This window comes from Phycodurus eques, chromosome 1 (genome assembly GCF_024500275.1).
Source record: "Phycodurus eques isolate BA_2022a chromosome 1, UOR_Pequ_1.1, whole genome shotgun sequence".
NCBI lineage: Eukaryota > Metazoa > Chordata > Actinopteri > Syngnathiformes > Syngnathidae > Phycodurus > Phycodurus eques.
In genome coordinates this window covers 15,438,466-15,458,847 of record NC_084525.1, presented here as the reverse complement: position 1 = coordinate 15,458,847, position 20,382 = coordinate 15,438,466, and the positions used below count along the sequence as shown (strand labels likewise).

Sequence of the window (20,382 nt, the reverse complement as noted above, 5' to 3'; positions counted from 1 at the left end):
TAGTATGTACAATACAATGCAACATTTGGAACATTTCTGTGTGGATTAATCACAATATATGTGAATTCTATCGGAATTCATGGCGAGTGAATGGATTTTATGTTACATTTTTAATGGGGCTTTTTTTTGTGTCGGAGGGACCGGTCATATGAGTACTTTTTTCACTGTTAAGGTTAGCTTTGTTCTACTAAACAAACTGATAAAAGTTCCCAACTGTCACTTTGTCATGTCATGTTGTACATGATACACTTAATTCAAATTCCCATATGATCCCATGGAAAGCGTCACACTTTTAATATCTGTGAAACTTCCAATTATAAGTTTGTAGAACATTTTGTAAATCCTTTTCTGCCGTTTTGCAAGCTTATGCACCAAAGGGCTGTTCCAACAGAGAAATCTTAATTATTATTATCAATATTATTTATTACAACAGTTTTCAAGCCGAACGCTTTTTAACACTGTTGTACCTTTTTCTGTAAATTTTCTCAGGTCCACTCTTTCTGAATGCTTTTGTTTATTCAGTGAGTCATATGGTGCTTGCTCGAGTACTGAGGCTGCTGTCTCACCTCTGTACGAAGCCCTCCAGCAGGCTGTGCAGCACATGGCTCCTGTACCTCATCAACTGGATGTCCTGTGGTGTGCTGTCCACACACTGCCCGTTCAGAATTGGACGCTCAAACATGTTACTGAATTCTTGACGTGTGCCTGAAACATATATACATGGTCAACAATAAATAAATAAATAAATCTAGAACAGTTAGAGGGAAAGACAAAACACAGTGGAACCAATAATTATGCAGGTTGCTGACAACGGCATGTCCTTCTCCCCGTCTGTTAAATATTGTTTTTGTAGTTGTTATTTGTTTTGATATTATTGTGAATGTTTTCCAAATTTTTAACCAGAAGGAGGTGGTGCGCTCAAATTGTGATGTGCTTCTGTGCAATTAGAAATAAAACCTTTCCTTCCATCCATCCATGGAACAGACTCATTCATTATTTTGAGTTTTGAGGATCCACTGTAAACATCAACAAAAAATATATACAGAGTATATATTTAAAAACAATACAATAACAATAAAACAAATGCTTTACCAAGGAAGTCGGGTCGAACAAAGTCAACCATGCACCAGTACTCGATCAGGTTGTTCTGGAGTGGATATCCTGTCAGAACCACACGGCGCTTGGTGCGGATATTCTTCAGGGCCTGAGAGGTGCTGGCATGGCAGTTCTTAATGCGATGGCCCTCATCACAAATCACCACGTCAGGTCCAGGCCTGGCCAAGGCTTTCTCGATAGCTGGAGGAGAATAGTTTCCTATTTAAAATCATATTTAATTTTATTCCACCTCTTTATCTGCTCTCTCATCTCCTCCACCTTTGAGCAGTTTCTGCTGCCGGTCCTCCTCATCCAGGTCGATGACAGCAGGCCCCGTAGTTTTCTTGCTCTTCTTCTTTCGCCCGGACACAAAGTTCTTCTTGAGCGATAACAGGCGGTACATCTCGTAGCCCATCAGCAGCACACCTCCATCCTGGGCCCAGTTCTCCACCACCTTGGCCCTGGATGCTGTGTTTCTGGGTAACCACAGAGAAAAGGGTTACTTAACACAACCAATGGACTTCTTTTTGTCATTCTTCTTTTTCTAATGCAATTTCGTCTTAAAACAACATCATTCAAATGGCACATTTTCTTGCAATGAAAATGCACGGTCATCTTTCAACCGCCTCCCTATTCACACACATCCAGTATGCGGGAGCACACACAGAGCAAAAACAGCTGTACAGAGAGTTGTAGCACCAGGTGGCAAGCCAAAGGTTCAGCAGTTAAAAAAACAGAAGGAGAATTTTCCTCACTTGTGATTGCACCGGCACTAGTGTATGTATGTGTGCTTGCGAACTGCACAGACAACAGCAGAACGGTAATAAAATGCTGATTTTTCTTTCATATTTTGCACTCAGATCCACAGACTTGCACTCACTTGTGTTCGTCGTTGAGGATGTGAACCTTGAAGGTGCGAGGCCTCACCACGCCATGGTCACTATCCGGGGGCAAGGCCTCAGCGTGCGGGACCCACATGTTAAACTCTGCCAGCCAGTTCTGCAATGTGTTGACCTGTGGAAGAAACCATGACAGGTTGTATATTAAATGCAGTGCAGCTTTTGCTTCTTTAAATATTTATACTGACAGTTTTCCCCTGATCAGATCGTTTTTTTCCTGTTCTTACACCCTTTAATAATTGAAGAAGAGACATGAGAACATGCAACTTGAATCATCTATTTTTTCATTCTCTTTGTCCACACCAACACCGGCACTGGCAATGTGAAAAAAACTTTGTTTTTTTTTCTCCAATCAGGAGACCAACATTTTTAAATGTATGTGTAAAAAAAGACGAAGAAGATATCTTAAAAACAATCCCTGGTTTAGTGTGGCCTTTCAAAGGCCAGGTCAGAAAGGCCCTTAAAATCATATTGTGAGTATTTACTGTTTAAATATTTTTAGGGCCTTTTATACCACGTACTCTGAGGTTTTGATTAGAAGTTTTCCACCCCATTTCTTTACCCCACTTGACCTCATTAGGGTCACGGGTACTGGAGCCTATCCTAGCTGACTTTCGGCGAGAGACGGGGCACACCCTGAACTGGTTGCCTTTCAACGATAAACAAACAATCACACTTAAATTCACACCTACGAAAAATTAAGTCTTTAATGAAACTTGCGTGCATGTTTTGGGAATGTGGGAATAAGCCAGAGAAAACCCACACAAGCATGGGGAAAACGTTCAAAGTCAACACAGGAAGGCGCAATTTGAATCCTGAATCTGAGAACTTTAAGGCAGATTTGCTAGGTTGTGCAAGATCACTCATCTATTTATTCATTCAATGACAGTTAACATTGACTCAATAAGGTGCTTACAGGGACAATGGTGAGCACGGTGTGGGCCTTCGTGTATCTGAAGAGAATGTCAATGAAGGAGATGACCTGCAGTGTTTTGCCCAGGCCCATGCTGTGGGCCAGGATGCAGCCGAACCCGCTGCTGCTGCCGAAACGCTCCACCGACTCCACCAGGTTGTCGTACAGGAAACGAATTCCACCAATCTGAAATGAATAGCACAAACCTGAGTTGGGCTTTCCTTAGAATTAAAAAAATCAAAAGAGGGAATCAGTTGGTACCTGGTGAGGTTTTACAGCTCGCGCCAGCTGAGGTGACAGGAAAATGTCCTTCTCTGTTGACGGATGGTTCAAGTTGACAAGCACCCGTCCTTGGTTATCTGGGCGATTGAAGTCATCGTTGATGTGCATGCCACTTTGCTGACGCACTATATCATGGTGGGCGGAGTCCCTGCTGATAGCGTCGTACTCGCCCTGGCTCAGATGAACCGCACCTACAGAGAAGATGAAGGCAGGAGGTGTGAGGGAGAGAGGAAATCTTATTTTTGCTGGAATTTTGCTCAAAATTGCATGAAAGGTTGAGCACTAGATTAAGTTGTGAAGGAGTAATTTCTTGTTTTTTTGTGGTGATTTTGCTAATGGTAAATATAATCGTGTACTACAGTTAGTTACACGTATGAATAGTACAAGTATATGACTTAGAGACGATCACAGGCTCAATGACAATTCCATTGTGTGGGAGATGTTCGTTGAGTGGTTGTAACAGATCGTGAAAGACGTTGAGGTTGGGAAGGATGCTTGTTTGCAGGAGATCAGAATCAGAGGAGGTTACGGAATGTGATGAATTCAATGAAGGGGGCACACTAAGGCAAGCAGATGAAGAAAAAAATAAAATAAAATCTTCATTCTACACCTGCTGGAGACGCCGTTCTCGAGACAGTTACTTTGAACTTTTGCCATACCTTATTTGCCCCTCTGATTTAGAGAAGTGAATAAACTTGTTTTTACATATGTAACATAACAATTGCTAAGTGGAATGTTTCGCAGCAAGATGAGTTTTGGCAAGTCCACCTGCAAAATACTCCACAAACATTGTGAACCACCCTTGGAAAGGCTAAATTTTATTATAATTTCCAATTGCTTTAAACAAAGGTTTGAAACTCAAACTCAATTGCCACAATGTTTCCTTGACTTCCATTCAAAATTAGTTATCCATCATAAAAATTATAACTAAATACAAGCGCAATTATGTAATATGATAGAGCAATTTTGAGGGCTACAACACAGAACATTATTAGGTAAGGGACAAGTGTAAATGCCGCGCGCTCTAGACACATGCCACTGCTGCACTTGTCTGTATCTTTCATTTCCTACAAGAAGACAAATGATGGATAAGGTATTTGTCATTAAATCTGTCCTGGTTTACACAAAAGACAAACAATTTGTTTTCATTTTGTCCCCTTACCGTACCAAATATGAGCTAAACCGCAAACCTAAAACCAGGGTACGTACGAACCAATTTTGGCATACCGTTACACCGCTAGCGATTCTACATACTCTATTTGTGGTTTCACCAATATGGTCCCTGAGGGCAACCAAAAATATGATCTAGCCCATGATTAAAACCAATTTGACACCCCTGGTTTATAACAAATGCATGAATCTGTCTCTATCTAAATCAATGTAGCTAAGTAGCTAGTTTGCTGCCAGTTTTCTGATGAGCATCAGTAGATACCATGTGTGTGTATTTTGCTGACACTCGTTGTGATACCTCTTATTGTGCTTGTGTGTATGTGTGTGTGTATGTACCCGGAAGACCAACATCCCAAATTAATTAAGAAGGGAAAAAAAAACAAAAAAAAACATGATTATACAAGCTGGCAGCCTGTGAGGGCACGACGGGAAGAGGAGACGTGTATATCTGCGTGGGTGCGCGCGCGCATCAGTATGTTATTGTGTGTCCAGAAAAGAGAGAGAGAGAGAGAGAGAGCGATAGAGAGATAGATGGGGGAGAGATGGAGCAAGAGAGAGAGAGAGAGAGAGAGAGAGAGATAGATGGGGGAGAGATGGAGCAAGAGACTTTATATAACTGCAATGAATGTCTGGTTATGCAAGTGGGATTAAAGTGGCGGGGGGGAGACTGGTTATGCAACCTTAACTAGAAATGTCACTGTGCCACAGTGGTGCACTGTGCGTGTGGTTACATGTATGTGCGTGTCTTCTGGCTCCCAACCAGGATGAGCCAGTTTTATTGCAGTGATCAGCTCTGTCTATCATTCTTCCACCTCATCTTCCCCCTTTACCTACTGCCCCTTCCCCTTTTGTTCCTGTCTTTTTCGGGCTCCGAAACCCAGATATTAGCTGCGTGTCACTCTCAAATTCAACGGTGTGTGCGTTAACACGTGCATCTTGCTTTTTGTGTACGCGTGTGTCTGAGAGAGTGTGACTTCGGTGAATGAGGGACGTGTACATAATGTACCCTGCGGAAATATTCTGAGGCACCAGAGTAAATATAATGATTACCAAAATGAGAGCTGTATCAAATATTGTCTTTACAAAGATAATGATATTCAGAGAGGTAATGATTTAACATGTTCAATGTACTTCATCATAATGACAGCGTTCGTATCATTTTTGACTCTCTCACAGAACCAACTGCGGTTACCAACAAATGAGACACAGCTCTCAAAAAACAGTAGAGAGAGATACAAACACAATAATAAAAAAATAGTAGTTTCAGTAATTATGGTAAAATTGATGAGTGCAGAAAATATGTTAGACCATGTTAGACTATAATATTGTTTTATTATTTATGCTAATGTATTGTCAAGTTATTGTGTATAGAACTATCACTTTCTGCCATGTCTTGACAGTGTTTCATAAATTGTGTAGTTATCAAGTTATCTATTTATTCATAATAAATAACTGTTGTGACCGAGTCTTAATTCAGTTGCTAACCAAAGCAGCAGTACATTACGAGGCAGTTAAAACAGCTTCTACCTGCTGTGCGACTTCTTAAAGTTATGTAACTAAATCCAGAAAAACGGGTGCCATTTTAGATCCAACTCGCTGTGCCGGATTTCGGGCATGTGAATTTAGCGGCGGTCCAGCATAATCGTATTTTCTCATGGTTTCGCACAAAGTAATACTTGTTCTTTTCAGATTAAGTTGCTGGGAAATCCCTTTACCATCTTGTTTTTGAAATTCTCAATTCGGTTGAGGTTTTCTGTGGTTCTGACGAAGATGAAAATGTTCCTTGATTCGGCATTGAAAAGCACACGTTCGTAGGATTCCATGATGGCAGAAAACTACATGGTGATGATTCACTATTAATATTCTTGTTTTCTGTGAGGTTTGAAGTAAATTCTGACAATGTGCTTGCTCCCAGTTTGTCCCGCTCGAGTGGACGCCGCCAACTCGGAAAATGGCCTGTTTAAAAATCACATTTTCGTCCCAACTAATATGAAACATCCAGGCATTTTTCTACCAAAGACTCAAGGTTTCGGTCACACATTTCGTAATGATTTACATTGATTTCCGGGGCATGTAAATTTGGGTCAATTTTCGACATACAATTTGGCATAAAATCCTTAATCCCTATCCGATTTTTACAAACTAGCGCTCATTGTATTTGTACATCACTCCTATATCCAATATCTGTTTTGACAAGACACATATTTTGAACATTTTAGTAACTTACTAGTTAGCTCCCTCAGTCTGCTTTGCCATAAGAATCTTTTTTTATTTTGTATAAACTATAGTTTCACTTGAACTATTGTATATTATACTATACCAGTAATAATGCTTAATATTGTACCAAAAATGCAATTTGCATAATTATTACTATTTACATATGTATGGTCAGAGATAGCTATGGTGATACATTATTTAAAAATATCTATGTAAATATTTAATTGTGGAAATATTTAATTTATTTGTATCAAATACATTAAATTTAGAAATTCCCAAAGATCGGCTGCACAGGGTCTACCACGTCCCTCACCCAAAGTCAGCTGGGATTGTGTGTGTGTGTGTGTGTGTGTCTCTCTCTCTCTTTTGCTCTCTCTCTCTCTGACCTGCTTTGTGTGTGCGCTCAGTGTTGGAGGCACATATGTTGGTACTGACTGTCCTGGCAAGTACCGGTGCTACTGGACTCCAGGCAGATGACTTCCTGTCTCAACTGCTGCTGCGACACTGATGATGATGACACATGCTTTGTTACATCACCTGCTCAAAGGGATTGGCAAAAGCAAAACAGATCACTGCTTTGTCTTCACATTCTTACCCAAATATGGTCACACTTCATCAAAGTTTGTATGGATAATTAATGGGTGGTTGTCTCTGTGTCAGTCCAGTGATCGATGGGTGATCAGTGTATGTGTGTGTGACCTTGAATGTAATAAGTCGCACTGAAAACGGATGGATATGGATGTTGGGGACACACCAGTTTCATATTCAGGCAGCAGTGGTAAGGAGAAATCTTGCTTTCTCTGGTCATCCAGACGTTGCCTTCTCTGTAGCTCCTCCTGCTGAGCAGTTTTGGTGACTGCTTCCAGCTGATGCTCCCTCAGTAACTTCCTATGAACACGAGGAACAAGAGCACTCAGTGAGAGCAGATCTTCACCAAGGCGCATTTGTCACCCACTGAAACTATATTTGATGATCGCTAGAAATGTAATGTGCTCAAGCCCAAATATGAAGTCCCAGTACGATCAAGTACGCCTCTCGCTGTAATAGAATTTGCTTACCTAATGTTACGTCTCATGTGCGATGGTTTTGATCTCCTATTCCTACTTCCTGTCAGGGTGGAGGGAGAGGTGGGGTTTTGGCTGGGGACCACAGAGTGGGGTCCCGAAGCGGGCTGCGAGGGGGGAGCGTTGGCTGGCGTCCCCCCTGAAGGTGAGGTAGACTGTGGAGGGGTGCACTGCCATGCTGCGGGGTCACCTCCCTGAGCCTCATTCTCTGAGCTGAAGGAGGCACTGTGGGACTGATCTGAGGAAGCAAAGGGTGACCACAGTTAAAACATTCAAAATTCCAGGTATTTTCCTCTCATCAAGAGCATTCCCAGATGTTGTAGGGAGGCCATACACAGAACTGAGCATAACAGGAGTTCTAAAACCAGTCCTCATTGTTTGTGTTTCAATTGATCAGTGTTTTCAACAAATTACACTATGTAATCGTAAAGATTTTTAACTGGGCTATTTCATTTAATCAATAGTTATTTTCTATAGTTATTTTCCACTCTTTGTTATACTGCAGCCATTTGCTAAAATCATTTAAGTTAATTTTTTTCCTCAATGTACACACAACACCCTATATTGATAGAAAAATAACGGAATTGTTGAAATTTTTGCAGATTTATTAAAAAAGAAAAAGTGAAATATCACACAGCCATAAGTATTCAGACCCTTTGCTGTGATACTCATATATTTAACTCTGGTGCTGTCCCTTTCTTCTGATCATCATTGAGATGGTTCTACACCTTCATTGGAGTCCAGCTGTGTTTGATAATACTGATTGGACTTGATTAGGAAAGCCACACATCTGTCAATATGAGCCCTTACAGCTCACAGTGCATGTCAGAAAAAATGAGAATCATGAGGTCAAAGGAACCTCCTGAAGAGCTCAGAGACAGAATTGTGGCAAGGCACAGATCTGGTTGGAATCAAAGGAAAGATGAATGCGGCCAAGTACAGGGATATCCTGGACGAAAACCTTCTCCAGAGTGCTCTGGACCTCAGACTGGGCCGAAGGTTCACCTTCCAACAAGACAATGACCCTAAGCACACAGCTAAAATAATGAAGGAGTGGCTTCAGAACAATTCTGTGACTGTTCTTCAATGGCCCAGCCAGAGCCCTGACTTAAACCCAATTGAGCATCTCTGGAGAGACCTGAAAATGGCTGTCCACCAACGTTCACCATCCAACCTGACAGAACTGGAGAGGATCTGCAAGGAGGAATGGCAGAGGATCCCCAAATCCAGGCGTGAAAAACTCGTTGCATCATTCCCAAAAAGACTCATGGCTCTATTAGCTCAAAAGGGTGCTTCTACTAAATACTGACCAAAGGGTGTGAATACATATGGCTGTGTGATATCCATCCATCCATTTTCTGAGCCGCTTCGCCTCACTAGAGTCACGGGACTGTGTGCTATTTCAGTTTTTTAATAAATCTTCAAAAATTTCAACAATTCCGTTATTTTCTGTCAATATGGGGTGCTGTGTGTATATTAATGAGGGGAAAAATTATTTTAGCAAATAGTTGCAATATATCGAAGAGTGAAAATTTTAAGTGGGTCTGAATACTTTCCGTACCCACTGTTAATGCACTTTAGTATTGAGCAACAGCCCAGCCATTCCTAACACAGTTGCCAACTTATAAAAATTCACTTCTTGAGCAATTTCTTTCAAATTTGTCAGAATTTCCATATATTGAAAATTTTGTAGAGAAATTTCCGTGCCAACAGTCATATTCATAATTGTTATTAAATTATGGCTTCAATATTTATCATTTTAATATTTTTATTACATCAACCTGGTAATGGTGGACACAGTTGCAGCCCGAATCAAAGTACCAGTATATGAGAAAGAAACAACAACAAACAAATAATATTGCTGAAAAACTGAATTGGATAGTTTATGTATGGACAATAGTTTTGGTTTCTAGTTTGTGCGATGTACTTCTTGTACACCTGCAATAAATACAAGAAGAAGAAGAAGAAATGTAATTACGTTTCTCATGCATGCTACTTGTAATTCTTATTATATTTCCTATATCCACAATTGTATCAACAAGTACAACTATATCCCCATTGTGCGACTAATAAAGGTTATCTTATCTTGCACTACAAATATTTATTAATAACAATAATAAACTTTTAACCTGCCCACGTTCTGAAGTGACGTGTGCAGTGAGGTACTAATATATTTCCGGTTCAGATGCGGCGTCCTATGTGAACGTGTATTATTTTATATTTATATCTCTAAACACATATTAATTGGCCTGTTATTTTGTTTTTCAAAGTTGTTTACTCTCCGCGAAAATGCGGTTCCAGCCAGACCTAGTGTATGGTTCCACCAAATCACTTATTTCGATGTTTTGCAACTGCTTGTAACAACAGCTTAGCAATTAGCATGGCTTTGACACCTATCTACTCCTCGTCCTCCCTTCGTGAAACATGGTAAGAAGTGTAGCTTATTCGCTACCGTGGAGGCGATGATCATTGACTTACTGGCAGCCGGGAGGCCTAATAAAATAGCGTGCACCAAGCACCTGTTCAATGTGGATGCGCCGGTAATGTCAGACGCTGGATATTTTTTGCCAATATCTGGAACAATCAGTGTTACGGCCATAACGGGTCAACGTTCAGTGATTTCTGTAACAATATACGGATGTTCCGTAACATTTGGAAGCTCTGCTAACACTATTCCTTTGTTTTTTTAAAACACATTGTGTACACACTTCAATAATGCCATGGCTCTCCCCCTTCCCCCTGCCTACGGTAATACGGCACCTGCGCAATTGCCGCGCATGCCACCCTGTGCGATCCCACACTACGGACGTCAATTACCGCTGAGAGATCATCAGAGGGCTGTGGGAAATTATTAGAATTTCACTTCATTTGTTTGAAAATTTAAAAGCACTATTTCTTTTTTCATCTGTTTATGCCAGCAATGTATTGTGACAAGCATAACAACTGCTAATAATGTTCTTCTGTTTTATGGCAGAAAGTACAATAAACCTTCATATCCACCTGTTGCTCTTCATAAAACAGAATAAGAACAGCTTTGTGTTCAATTAGACAAATTTCACACTAAGCTAATTTGTGACAAATCTGATCATCATTATTTCAGTATTCATACTTTCTTTGCCATTTTGCCTGCTAGTGTGCCGTAAGACTTTTATAATGTACTGTATATGGGTGCCTTGGTTCAATAAAGGTCGGAAAAACACTGCCCTAGAGGCTAGTTGAGCAAGCCCAATTCTGTGTTTGTATTAAGTCGGTGCCTGTGAGCCTTACAACGGTTAAACACTCACAACGGCACACCCGTTAATTAAAGCTAGAAAAAAAAGACATGAATCACATTCAAATGAATCACAGGAGCATTTGAGTCAGTTGCGTGGATCCGCTCGAAGCATGAAGTCTGGTTGAGTGTCTCATCCTAAAACTGAAGGTATCAGAAAAACAAAAAGCTATATATTTTTTTGTGCATTTCTGAATGCATGTTTCTGCTCCCACCACCAACCCACCTGGAATCTGCTTTCGCTTCACTTTTCACCTTTCATCTTCTCCTACACTCTTCCTTCTCAGTTGCTCTGCCAGACACACACTGAACCAGAACCCAGGCTTATGTAAGTGCTGGATAATAAATATGGACGGATTACGAACCGAAAAACAGGAAACGCGAGTACGCACGCACGCACGCACGCACGCACACACACACACACACACACACACACACACACACACACACACACACACAAGAACAAGCATTGCCAGGAATCTGCAGGGATGACGGCAAAAAATTATGCTTCGCTGCCATCTCACAGTGTTCTTAGTCACAGTAAGTTTCGAATGTTCATGACAACTGGTATATTATGTTTCGGACCTGCAGTATCCACAAGATGGTAAGAATGTGTGCAGACACTCTGAGGCTGGCTGCGTTGCACAACAACTTACAACCCCAATTCCAATGAAGTTCGGATGTGTTAAGCATAAATAAAAACAGAATAGAATGATTTGCAAATCATTTTCAACCTATACTTAATTGAATACACTACACATACAAGATATTTAATGTTCAAACTGATAAACTTTATTGTTTTTAGCAAATAATCATTAACTTAGAATTGTATGGCTGCAACACGTTCAAAAAAGCTGGGACAGGGTCATGTTTACAACTGTGTTACATCACCTTTTCTTTCAACAACATTCAATAAATGTTTGGGAACTGAGGACACGAATTGTTGAAGCTTTGCAGGTGGAATTCTTTCCCATTCTTGCTTGATGTACAGCTTCAGCTGTACAACATTCCGGGGTCTCCGTTGTCGTATTTTACCCTTCATAATGTGCCACACATTTTCAATGGGAGACAGGTCTGGACTGCAGGCAGGCCAGTCTAGTACCTGCACTATTTTACTATGAAGCCACACTGTTGTAACACGTGCAGAATGTGGTTTGGCATTGTTTTGCTCAAATAAGCAGGGGCGTCCATGGAAAAGACTTTGCTTGGATGGCAGCATATGTTTCTCCAAAACCTGTATGTACCTTTCAGCATTAATGGTGCCTTCACAGATGTGTAAGTTACCCATGCCAGTGGCACTAACACAGCCCCATACCATCACACAATTTCCCAAAACAATTTGAAATGTTGACTCGTCGGACCACAGAAGACTTTTCCACTTTGCATCAGTCCATCTTAGATGAGCTCGGGCCCAGAGAAGCCGGCGGTGTTTTTGGGTGTTGTTGATAAATGGCTTTTGCTTTGCATACAAGAGTTTCAGATTGCATTTACAGATGTAGCGCCAAACTGTATTTACTGACATTGGTTTTCTGAAGTGTTCCTGAGCCCATGTGGTGATATCCCCTACACATTGATGCCGGTTTTTGATGGAGTGCCGCCTGAGGGATCGAAGGTCACGGGCATTCAATGTTGGTTTTCGGCCTTGCCGATTACATGCACTGATTTCTCCAGATTATCTGAACCTTTTAATGATGATATGGACCGTAGATGATGAAATCCCTAAATTCCTTGCAATTGTACGTTAAGGAACATTGTCCTTAAACTGCTCGACTATTTTCTCACGCACTTATTCACAAAGAGGTGAACCTCGCCCCATCTTTGCTTGTGAATGACTGAGCAATTCAGGGAAGCTCCTTTTATACGCAATCATGGCACCCACCTGTTCCCAATTAGCCTGTTCAACTGTGGGATGTTCCAAACCAGGTGTTTGATGAGCATTCCTCAACTTTCTCACTCTTTTTTGCCACCTGTCCCAGCTTTTTTGGAACGTGTTGCAGCCATAAAATTCTAAGTTATTGATTATTTGCTAAAAACAATAAAGTTTATCAGTTTGAACATTCCATATCTTGTCTTTGTAGTGTATTCAATTAAATATAGGTTGAACATGATTTGCAAATCATTCTATTCGGTTTTTATTTATGTTTCACACAACGTCCCGACTTCATTGGAATTGGGGTTGTACATAAAAGGCGCCTTTGGTCCATTATACATAATCAAACGTCGCGTAAATGACAACAGTCTGTCTCAGGGATGTGTGTCTGTGCGTGCTTGTCGTGGACTCAACTTTATTTGTACAACACATTCACAACAGTTGCAGCTGTAGCAAAGTGTTATCTGTGCACAAAACATGTCTAAATGCATGCACAGACTGGCACGTCAAACCAATTCATAATAAGCTATTCTTATTGATAGGGATTAAATAAATGCATGTCAATGCTAAAACATTTAGATACTCTATCAGTGGTGATACATACAGTACATAAATAGATATTAGTGCTTGAAAATCAGGGCAAAATAATTAGTGGAACCTCAAAAGTTAAAAAAATTATATGTAATACATATGTTTCTAAATCTAAACGACACCTCTGCATATATCATGAGCATCTACACTCGTGTGTTGTGCGATAAATATAGATCCAGAAAAGGAACGCACTGCGGTGTTGGAACATGATACGCGTTTCTGTCCTGGCTGTTCGCCACAATATAGCTAAGTGTATAATGGTGAACACAATTTATTGTCTTAAGCTTTGCTAGTTAACAGTGGTTAAGCTTTTTTTAATCATGTATCAGCATTATGATAAAATGTTGCTTAAACCATTACCCGTACAGTAATTTTGCAGGTTTAGAAATATGTGAAATTGCTTCAAACCATGCTCTTAAATTGACAGTTACTAGTATGATCAAAGTGGGTTGAGTGTCAGAATGAAAGACACGCCTGCTCTGTATGCTCTGCAATATCGCTTCTCCAAGGGACACAAGTTTTGTTATCTCAGTTGGAGATAACGGCAGAGACTCGTGACTACGTGAGCACATCGCATATACATTACAACTCTCTGTCAGCCCCTCCATTCAATGCTACTGTACCTGACAAAACAGTTATGATGCAAGTCTCCATGTCAGGCATAGAGCCCCGACATCACAATACGCGCACACACATGGACACACACACAAGCATGCACGCACACATTCGGTGAGCACTTAGTGAGATGCTGAAAAGAAGGACAGGAAGTGGAGTGGGCAGATGAAAGTGAGGTCATCATTCAAAGAGGAAGGATGCACTTCAGAGGAAGAGGGGGCAGACACATTCATGATCTTGGCTTCACACATCACAGTGAACTACTGTCTCACACACACACACACACACACACACGCACGCGTCCACCCATCCATTTTCCGTACTGCTTATCCTCATACGGTCGTGCGGCAGCCTATCCCAGCCATCTTCGAGCGAGAGGCGGCATACAGTCTGAACTGGTTGCCAGGCAATTGCAGGGCACATATAGACAATCATTCACACCTATGGGAAATTTAGGGTCTTCAATTAACCTACCATGCATGTCTTTAGATGCGGCACACCTATGGGAAATTTAGGGTCTTCAATTAACCTACCATGCATGTCTTTAGATGCGGGTGGAAGCTTCAGGACCCAGCGAAAATGCATCGAAGCACAGGGAGAACATGCAAACTCCACACAGGAGAGCCTGAGCAAAGATTCAAACCACAAAAATCAGAACTGTGAGGCAGACCTGGTAACCACACTTCCATCCTGCTGCTCCGTATGTTATTAATTCCACAGCACTGCCCATATTTTATATTGGATATATAATTCGGAATGAAATGTAAAAAACAGGCGGCACGGTGGATGTTCTGGTTAGAGCGTCAGCCTCACAGTTCTGAGGACCCGGGTTCGATCCCTGGCCCCGCCTGTGTGGAGTTTGCATGTTCTCCCTGTGCCTGCGTGGGTTTTCTACGGGCACTCCGGTTTCCTCTCACATCCCAAAAACATGCATGAATTGGAGACTTTAAAATTGCCCGTAGGTGCGAATGGTTGTTTGTTTGTATGTGCCCTGCGATTGGCTTGCAACCAGTTCAGGGTGTACTCCGCCTCCTGCCCGATGACAGCTGGGATAGGCTCCAGCACGCCTGCGACCCTAGTGAGGAGAAGCGGCTCAGAAAATGGATAGATGTATGTAAAAAACACAATAAATAGAGATGACATGCAAAGAATAACAGGATGTACAACTTTTTACACACGGACCTGCTGACACAAAACTAATATTAGGCAATTGAGACAGGAATTAAAGAACCTAGAGAAGGTCAAAATACAGATGACATATTGACTTACATGCAGTGACTTCATTTGTTCCAACACTGAGAATGTTGTTCGGTTGATGCCTCCTTCAAGAAATTAAATTTTATGAGATTCAAAGAAGACCACAAAATGTATAATGTGCGTGCATGTGTGTGTCTCCAAGGGAGGCTACAGGGAAATGACAAATGTCTTCAGCAACCTAAATCTTATGTAAGCACATCTACATACAGTAGATGTTTAGGGTTTATGTAACTTCTCAGTCGAGGGCTGAAGAACATAAAACCACAACTTGTGCTCTTTGTGCGTGCGTGTCCAACAAGTGGCTTTTGCCCAAAGAGTGTTGGCACAGAGAGGAAAGTAGAAATTTGATTTCATTTACAAATTTCCTTCAACAGAGTGACGATAAAACAAAGAGTAGTAATGATGAACTGGCATTAGCTAGAGACTGAGGTTTGTCAAGTTACCCGCTTTTTATTTACTCAGTGGACACGTTCTTAACATAACAAAGCCATGCTGCTGCTTTTCAGGGAAAACACAATCTCATCGGAACAGTTAAAGTTGTGTGCCATCAGACCGAAGAGATGAGTACTGATTGTGATCTGCTGTGGGAGTTTGCGTCTGCGATCGACAGCTTACATAACGCTGACTCACAAACTCACATGAAAGCACTTTTAGCCCTTTTCAAATGCTCTACTGCGCTTTGTCCGAAAGTTGCAACTTTCCATTGTCATCTTTTTGTATCAGCATCAATACAAGACGCCTCTGAATATGAGAGGAAACTGGAGCAATCCCAAACATGTTTCTCTGACTTTGATGGAAAAAAACCAACAACAATGTGCCAGGTGATGCTATTTCAGTCCAGTCCCTAAGATGGCGGTAATGTGCACGTGTGTGTGTCATGTTCCACAAGTAGCATGTTTGTTACCACAGCTCTATCTGCCGGAGCTGGTGCGTCACACAATCCAAGTAGGTTTAACCACGCATCCATTTTCTTTACTACCTGTCCTGTTCAGGGTTGCAGTGAGCTGGAGCCTATCCCAGCTGACTCTGTGGAAAGGCGGACTACACTCTGGACCGGTCGCCAGGCAGTCATAGGGCACATACAGAGATGAACAACCATTCACAGTCATTAAGTGGGAACCGAACCCACGCTGCCTGCATCGAAGTCAAGCGAGTGAACCACTACGCTGTGAGTGTCTCATACTTTAACAGCATCTTGTTTGAGTTGATCTGTAACAAACTTCACTGGCGTCACTCCTCAGAGCTGTGTTCTGAACTATAACAAAAATGTCAATCAATACACAACTTCAAGTGAGGTAGCCAAAATCTTGACAAACATCTGTCATCCTCTTGGAGGGCACTATATCAATATAAAAATACCTAAATAAAATATAAATATGCAAATTCAGATATTGCTGAACAATATCACTTATTCCAAAACATAATAAAATCTTTGTAAAATGACAAACTAAAAACTACGCTGCATGTTAACGGTCTTGTCGAGTCACGCGCAGCTGTCACGACTCACTTTGATTGGCCTGCGAAGTCCAATAGAAGACTATGTGCGGACATGTGACTTTCTCGTGTTGTTTGATTGGTGAACTTAGTCAAACATCACTGTGGTAATGACAGTGAATTGGCGCGCACACAATTATTGCTAGATGAAAGTAGCGAGTAGCATGTAGATTCTTGGAACAGAGTAAAAGTGTTGTTTCTTCTTAACATAAATACTTGAGCAAAAGTAAAAAGTATGCTTCACTAAAACTACTCTGACAAATACAATTTATCCAAAATGTTACTTGAGTAAATGTAATGGACTAAATGTAGCGTCATCATTTCACCTATAAGAGCTATTACACAAAGTACTGTCAGTGTGTCTCTTCTAACTTTCTCTCCAAACGCCAAAGAAAGTCTTCTTTTATTGGACTGTCCACTTACTACAGGTTATTACTTGTTATTTTCGTGGAAGACGAGACAACTACCTTTTGTTCCCCTCCTCTGCTCGAGCTCTACATCAGCAGATAATGACAGCTATTTACTACAAAGCTCAGGCACATATAAAAATACATCATTCTAGGAAGAGGAATGGGAAATTATTTGCACAGAATTTTGTGAAACTGTGCAAACACTCCTGGAAAAAAAAATCTGGGGATAAATAAACAGCACAAAAGTTAAGAAAAATTGAGTTTGGGAGATTATTTCTTTATTGTAACAATGCTTCTTGGTAATGACATTTATACCAGTGCCTGTTTACCATTTTAAATGATGCTAAATATGTAGGGAACATGCATTTCTGGGATGAGTAGCAGAGATGAGTATGTGAGTTGCTGCCATGAAATATTTGCCACATCTTCTCTGCTATAGCCAAACAGTTGACTGTTGCCACTGATTGTGTTTTGGGGATTGGTGAATTTGGATGACTGAAGTTTGACTCAACAAGAGCAATTGGCAATTTAACAATGTATTCATTTAACAATCAGGAGCCTCAGTAGCGTGTGGAAGAACCGTACACAGCCACAACAGCCTGGCACCTCCTCCTCACATACTGCTGTGGGATGGCCAACTATTTTTCAACTAGCATTTCTCACAACCTGGTTATGTTGTGAACAGCACGTCCAAGATGATCTCACAAGTGTTCAATGGCATCACACTACCTCCACCAAAAAATATCACTATCGATGTTGCAATCAGCTTAGTGTTCTCTGCATCTTCCCCACATTTTAACCTTATGATCCAAGTACCTTAGGCCAAATCTGGAGTCATTGCTGAACGTAACGTTCCCTTACGTTCTGGTTCCAGTGCAAGTGTTGCTGACACTATTGCCAGTACCAGGAGCTCAAAACAAGTTAACAGAAATATATGGCAATTTTTTTCATGGCCCTAACCTACAAACGCAGTCAGCACTGCTGTCCCATGGTAGAAGATTTATTTCCCAGATTTGTTGAACCAAGAAATTATCTACCAAACACACATTTCCAGACTTTTTGTGCTACATTTAGTTCTTGGATGAAAAAAACAAAGATGGTTGTCCTGGTCCAGTTACTTAACGCTCATTGTGTAACACCTGCAAAAACAGAGCTGATGTGCACATCAAGTTCTAACAGCCTGATCCAATGACCATATTTACCAGCTTGTTTGCTGTAATTTAACATTTCATTTTATGTAGGTCGGCCTCCTCCCGTTATAGATTTTGTCTTCTCATCATTCGTCATTATCGGCCTGTACCTTACTGAAATTAAACTACCCTGCCTGCCCTTCTTTCCATTTGCCACATCTACACAGACTTTATTGTACACTATAGGGACCAGAGTATTGGGCACACCTCTTGACCCTTTTTCATCCATCCATTTTCTAAACCATTTATCCTCACTAGAGTTGCGGACATGCTGGAGCCTATCCCAGCTAACTGCGGGCAGCAGGCGCGATACACCCAGAACTGGTTGGCAGCCAATCGCAGGGCACATATAAACAAACAACCCTTCGCACTCACATTCATACCCATGGAGAAATTAGAGTCTTCAATTAACCTACCATGCATGTTTTTGGGATGTGGGAGGAAACCGGAGTAACCAGAGAAAACCCACGCAGACCCGGGGAGAACATGCAAACTCCACACAGGCGAGGCCGGATTTGAACCCGGGTTCTCTGAACTGTGAGGCACATGTGGCTAACCAGTCCCCCACCGTGACCCTTTTTAAAAAATAATAAGAATGTCAAAAATAAATAAATAAAAATCATGGTTTGGGTTACACCCCTTATTGACTCCTTTCATCTTATCAAGACATTTTGTACAATTGTATGCTTTTCTGATTTCTGCAAGATGAATAAAAGGATGGTTTGAAGCGCTTGAGAGCCAGGACATAACTCCATCAAACACCTTTGAGATAAACTAGAACTGGCATTGTGAGCCAGGGGTGCCACAAAGAGGAGAAAAGTGAATATGATTCTCAGGGTCCATTACTCACAGGGGCCCAAGAAAATAGTATTTTCAATTTGCAACATTGATGTGGTAATATTTTTTTTCATGGGGCCCCAAATTCCTGCTGATGTCCCTGATTCTAAGTCAGGCCTTGTCGCAGTTCAAACACAAATGGACCAAAATTTCCCAGAGAGACACTTTCCATCCATCCATTTGCCATACAAACCAAAACAAAAAAACAAAATTGGAGCATTATTCTACATGTAGTTACAGTAACAGTACACATTCCAACTTCCTTCAGCAGACATCATTAGGTAATAGTAAGTCCACGACAGACCGCACACATAGACACACGTTGCATTCCTCTGCAAAAAAAATAAAATTAATAAAATAAATACAAATATGAGCGTCAACGTGTCTCGACTGGGCGCCGGGCCACAGATGAATGCAAAGTTGCCAAAGAGGCCACTGGCTCAAGAGGCTGCTTCACACATTAAGGTGGCCTTTTGCACTTTATCTCCTTACTGGCACTCACACGCATACACAATCTCGAGTACGAGTCTTGCAGAGAACGTTACTCTCTAACGCCAGCGACACCGAGGGGGACGCAAAAGGGTGCTTATATAACTGTTGCCTGTGACTGTTACACAACCACCATGTTCACAAGAACTGTGCGCACATAAACACACGCTCACACAACATCTTGACTTTTGACAAAAAAAAAAAAAAGGTGGCACATACTGCGTGTGTGTGTGTGTGTGTCTGTGTGTGTTACATGTGTTCTCTTTGACACTCTTCTGTTACTTTGAGTTTTTAGAGATGTCAACCAAATCAGACTTTTTGATTGTGGTTGTTCTAAGAAAATTAGTACAAAAAAAAAAAAAAAAATGCTCACCATACTGTCACTGGCCTTATGAAACTATTATTAAACAATGTGTATGGAACCCAAATGGTATGATGCAAAATAATTACGTCAAATAACAAACTTGAGACACACTCTTGCTTATTTCATGAAATCAATAAATTTCATTTTCAACATCTGTAGTGGTCAGTACTAGTAGAGCTGCAAGGTGCTTTTAACAGAACAGTACTGGAGAGGCTCTTATTACTGTAACCATGACAACCACTTAACGCTGTTTTCCAAAGCTTTCTAAAAAGGACCTGACCCTTCATCATGATGATCCACAAAGGAGGTAATGTTTAATAAGTGTTGCAGACTCTTTCTAACGCCTTTAACTCG

At 41.1% G+C, this 20,382-nt stretch overlaps 1 protein-coding gene across 1 annotated transcript in view; it reads right to left on the bottom strand.

Moving 5' to 3' along the window:
- The window catches only part of LOC133404313 (helicase ARIP4-like), a 67,635-nt gene that overhangs the window by 13,237 nt on the left and 34,016 nt on the right, over positions 1-20,382 (bottom strand). Inside the window, 10 exon segments of the mRNA XM_061680081.1 lie at positions 567-705; positions 1,093-1,296; positions 1,375-1,571; positions 1,976-2,109; positions 2,911-3,093; positions 3,169-3,380; positions 6,963-7,011; positions 7,013-7,113; positions 7,331-7,464; positions 7,635-7,878. Of these exon segments, the coding sequence (XP_061536065.1) occupies positions 567-705; positions 1,093-1,296; positions 1,375-1,571; positions 1,976-2,109; positions 2,911-3,093; positions 3,169-3,380; positions 6,963-7,011; positions 7,013-7,113; positions 7,331-7,464; positions 7,635-7,878 (1,597 nt within the window).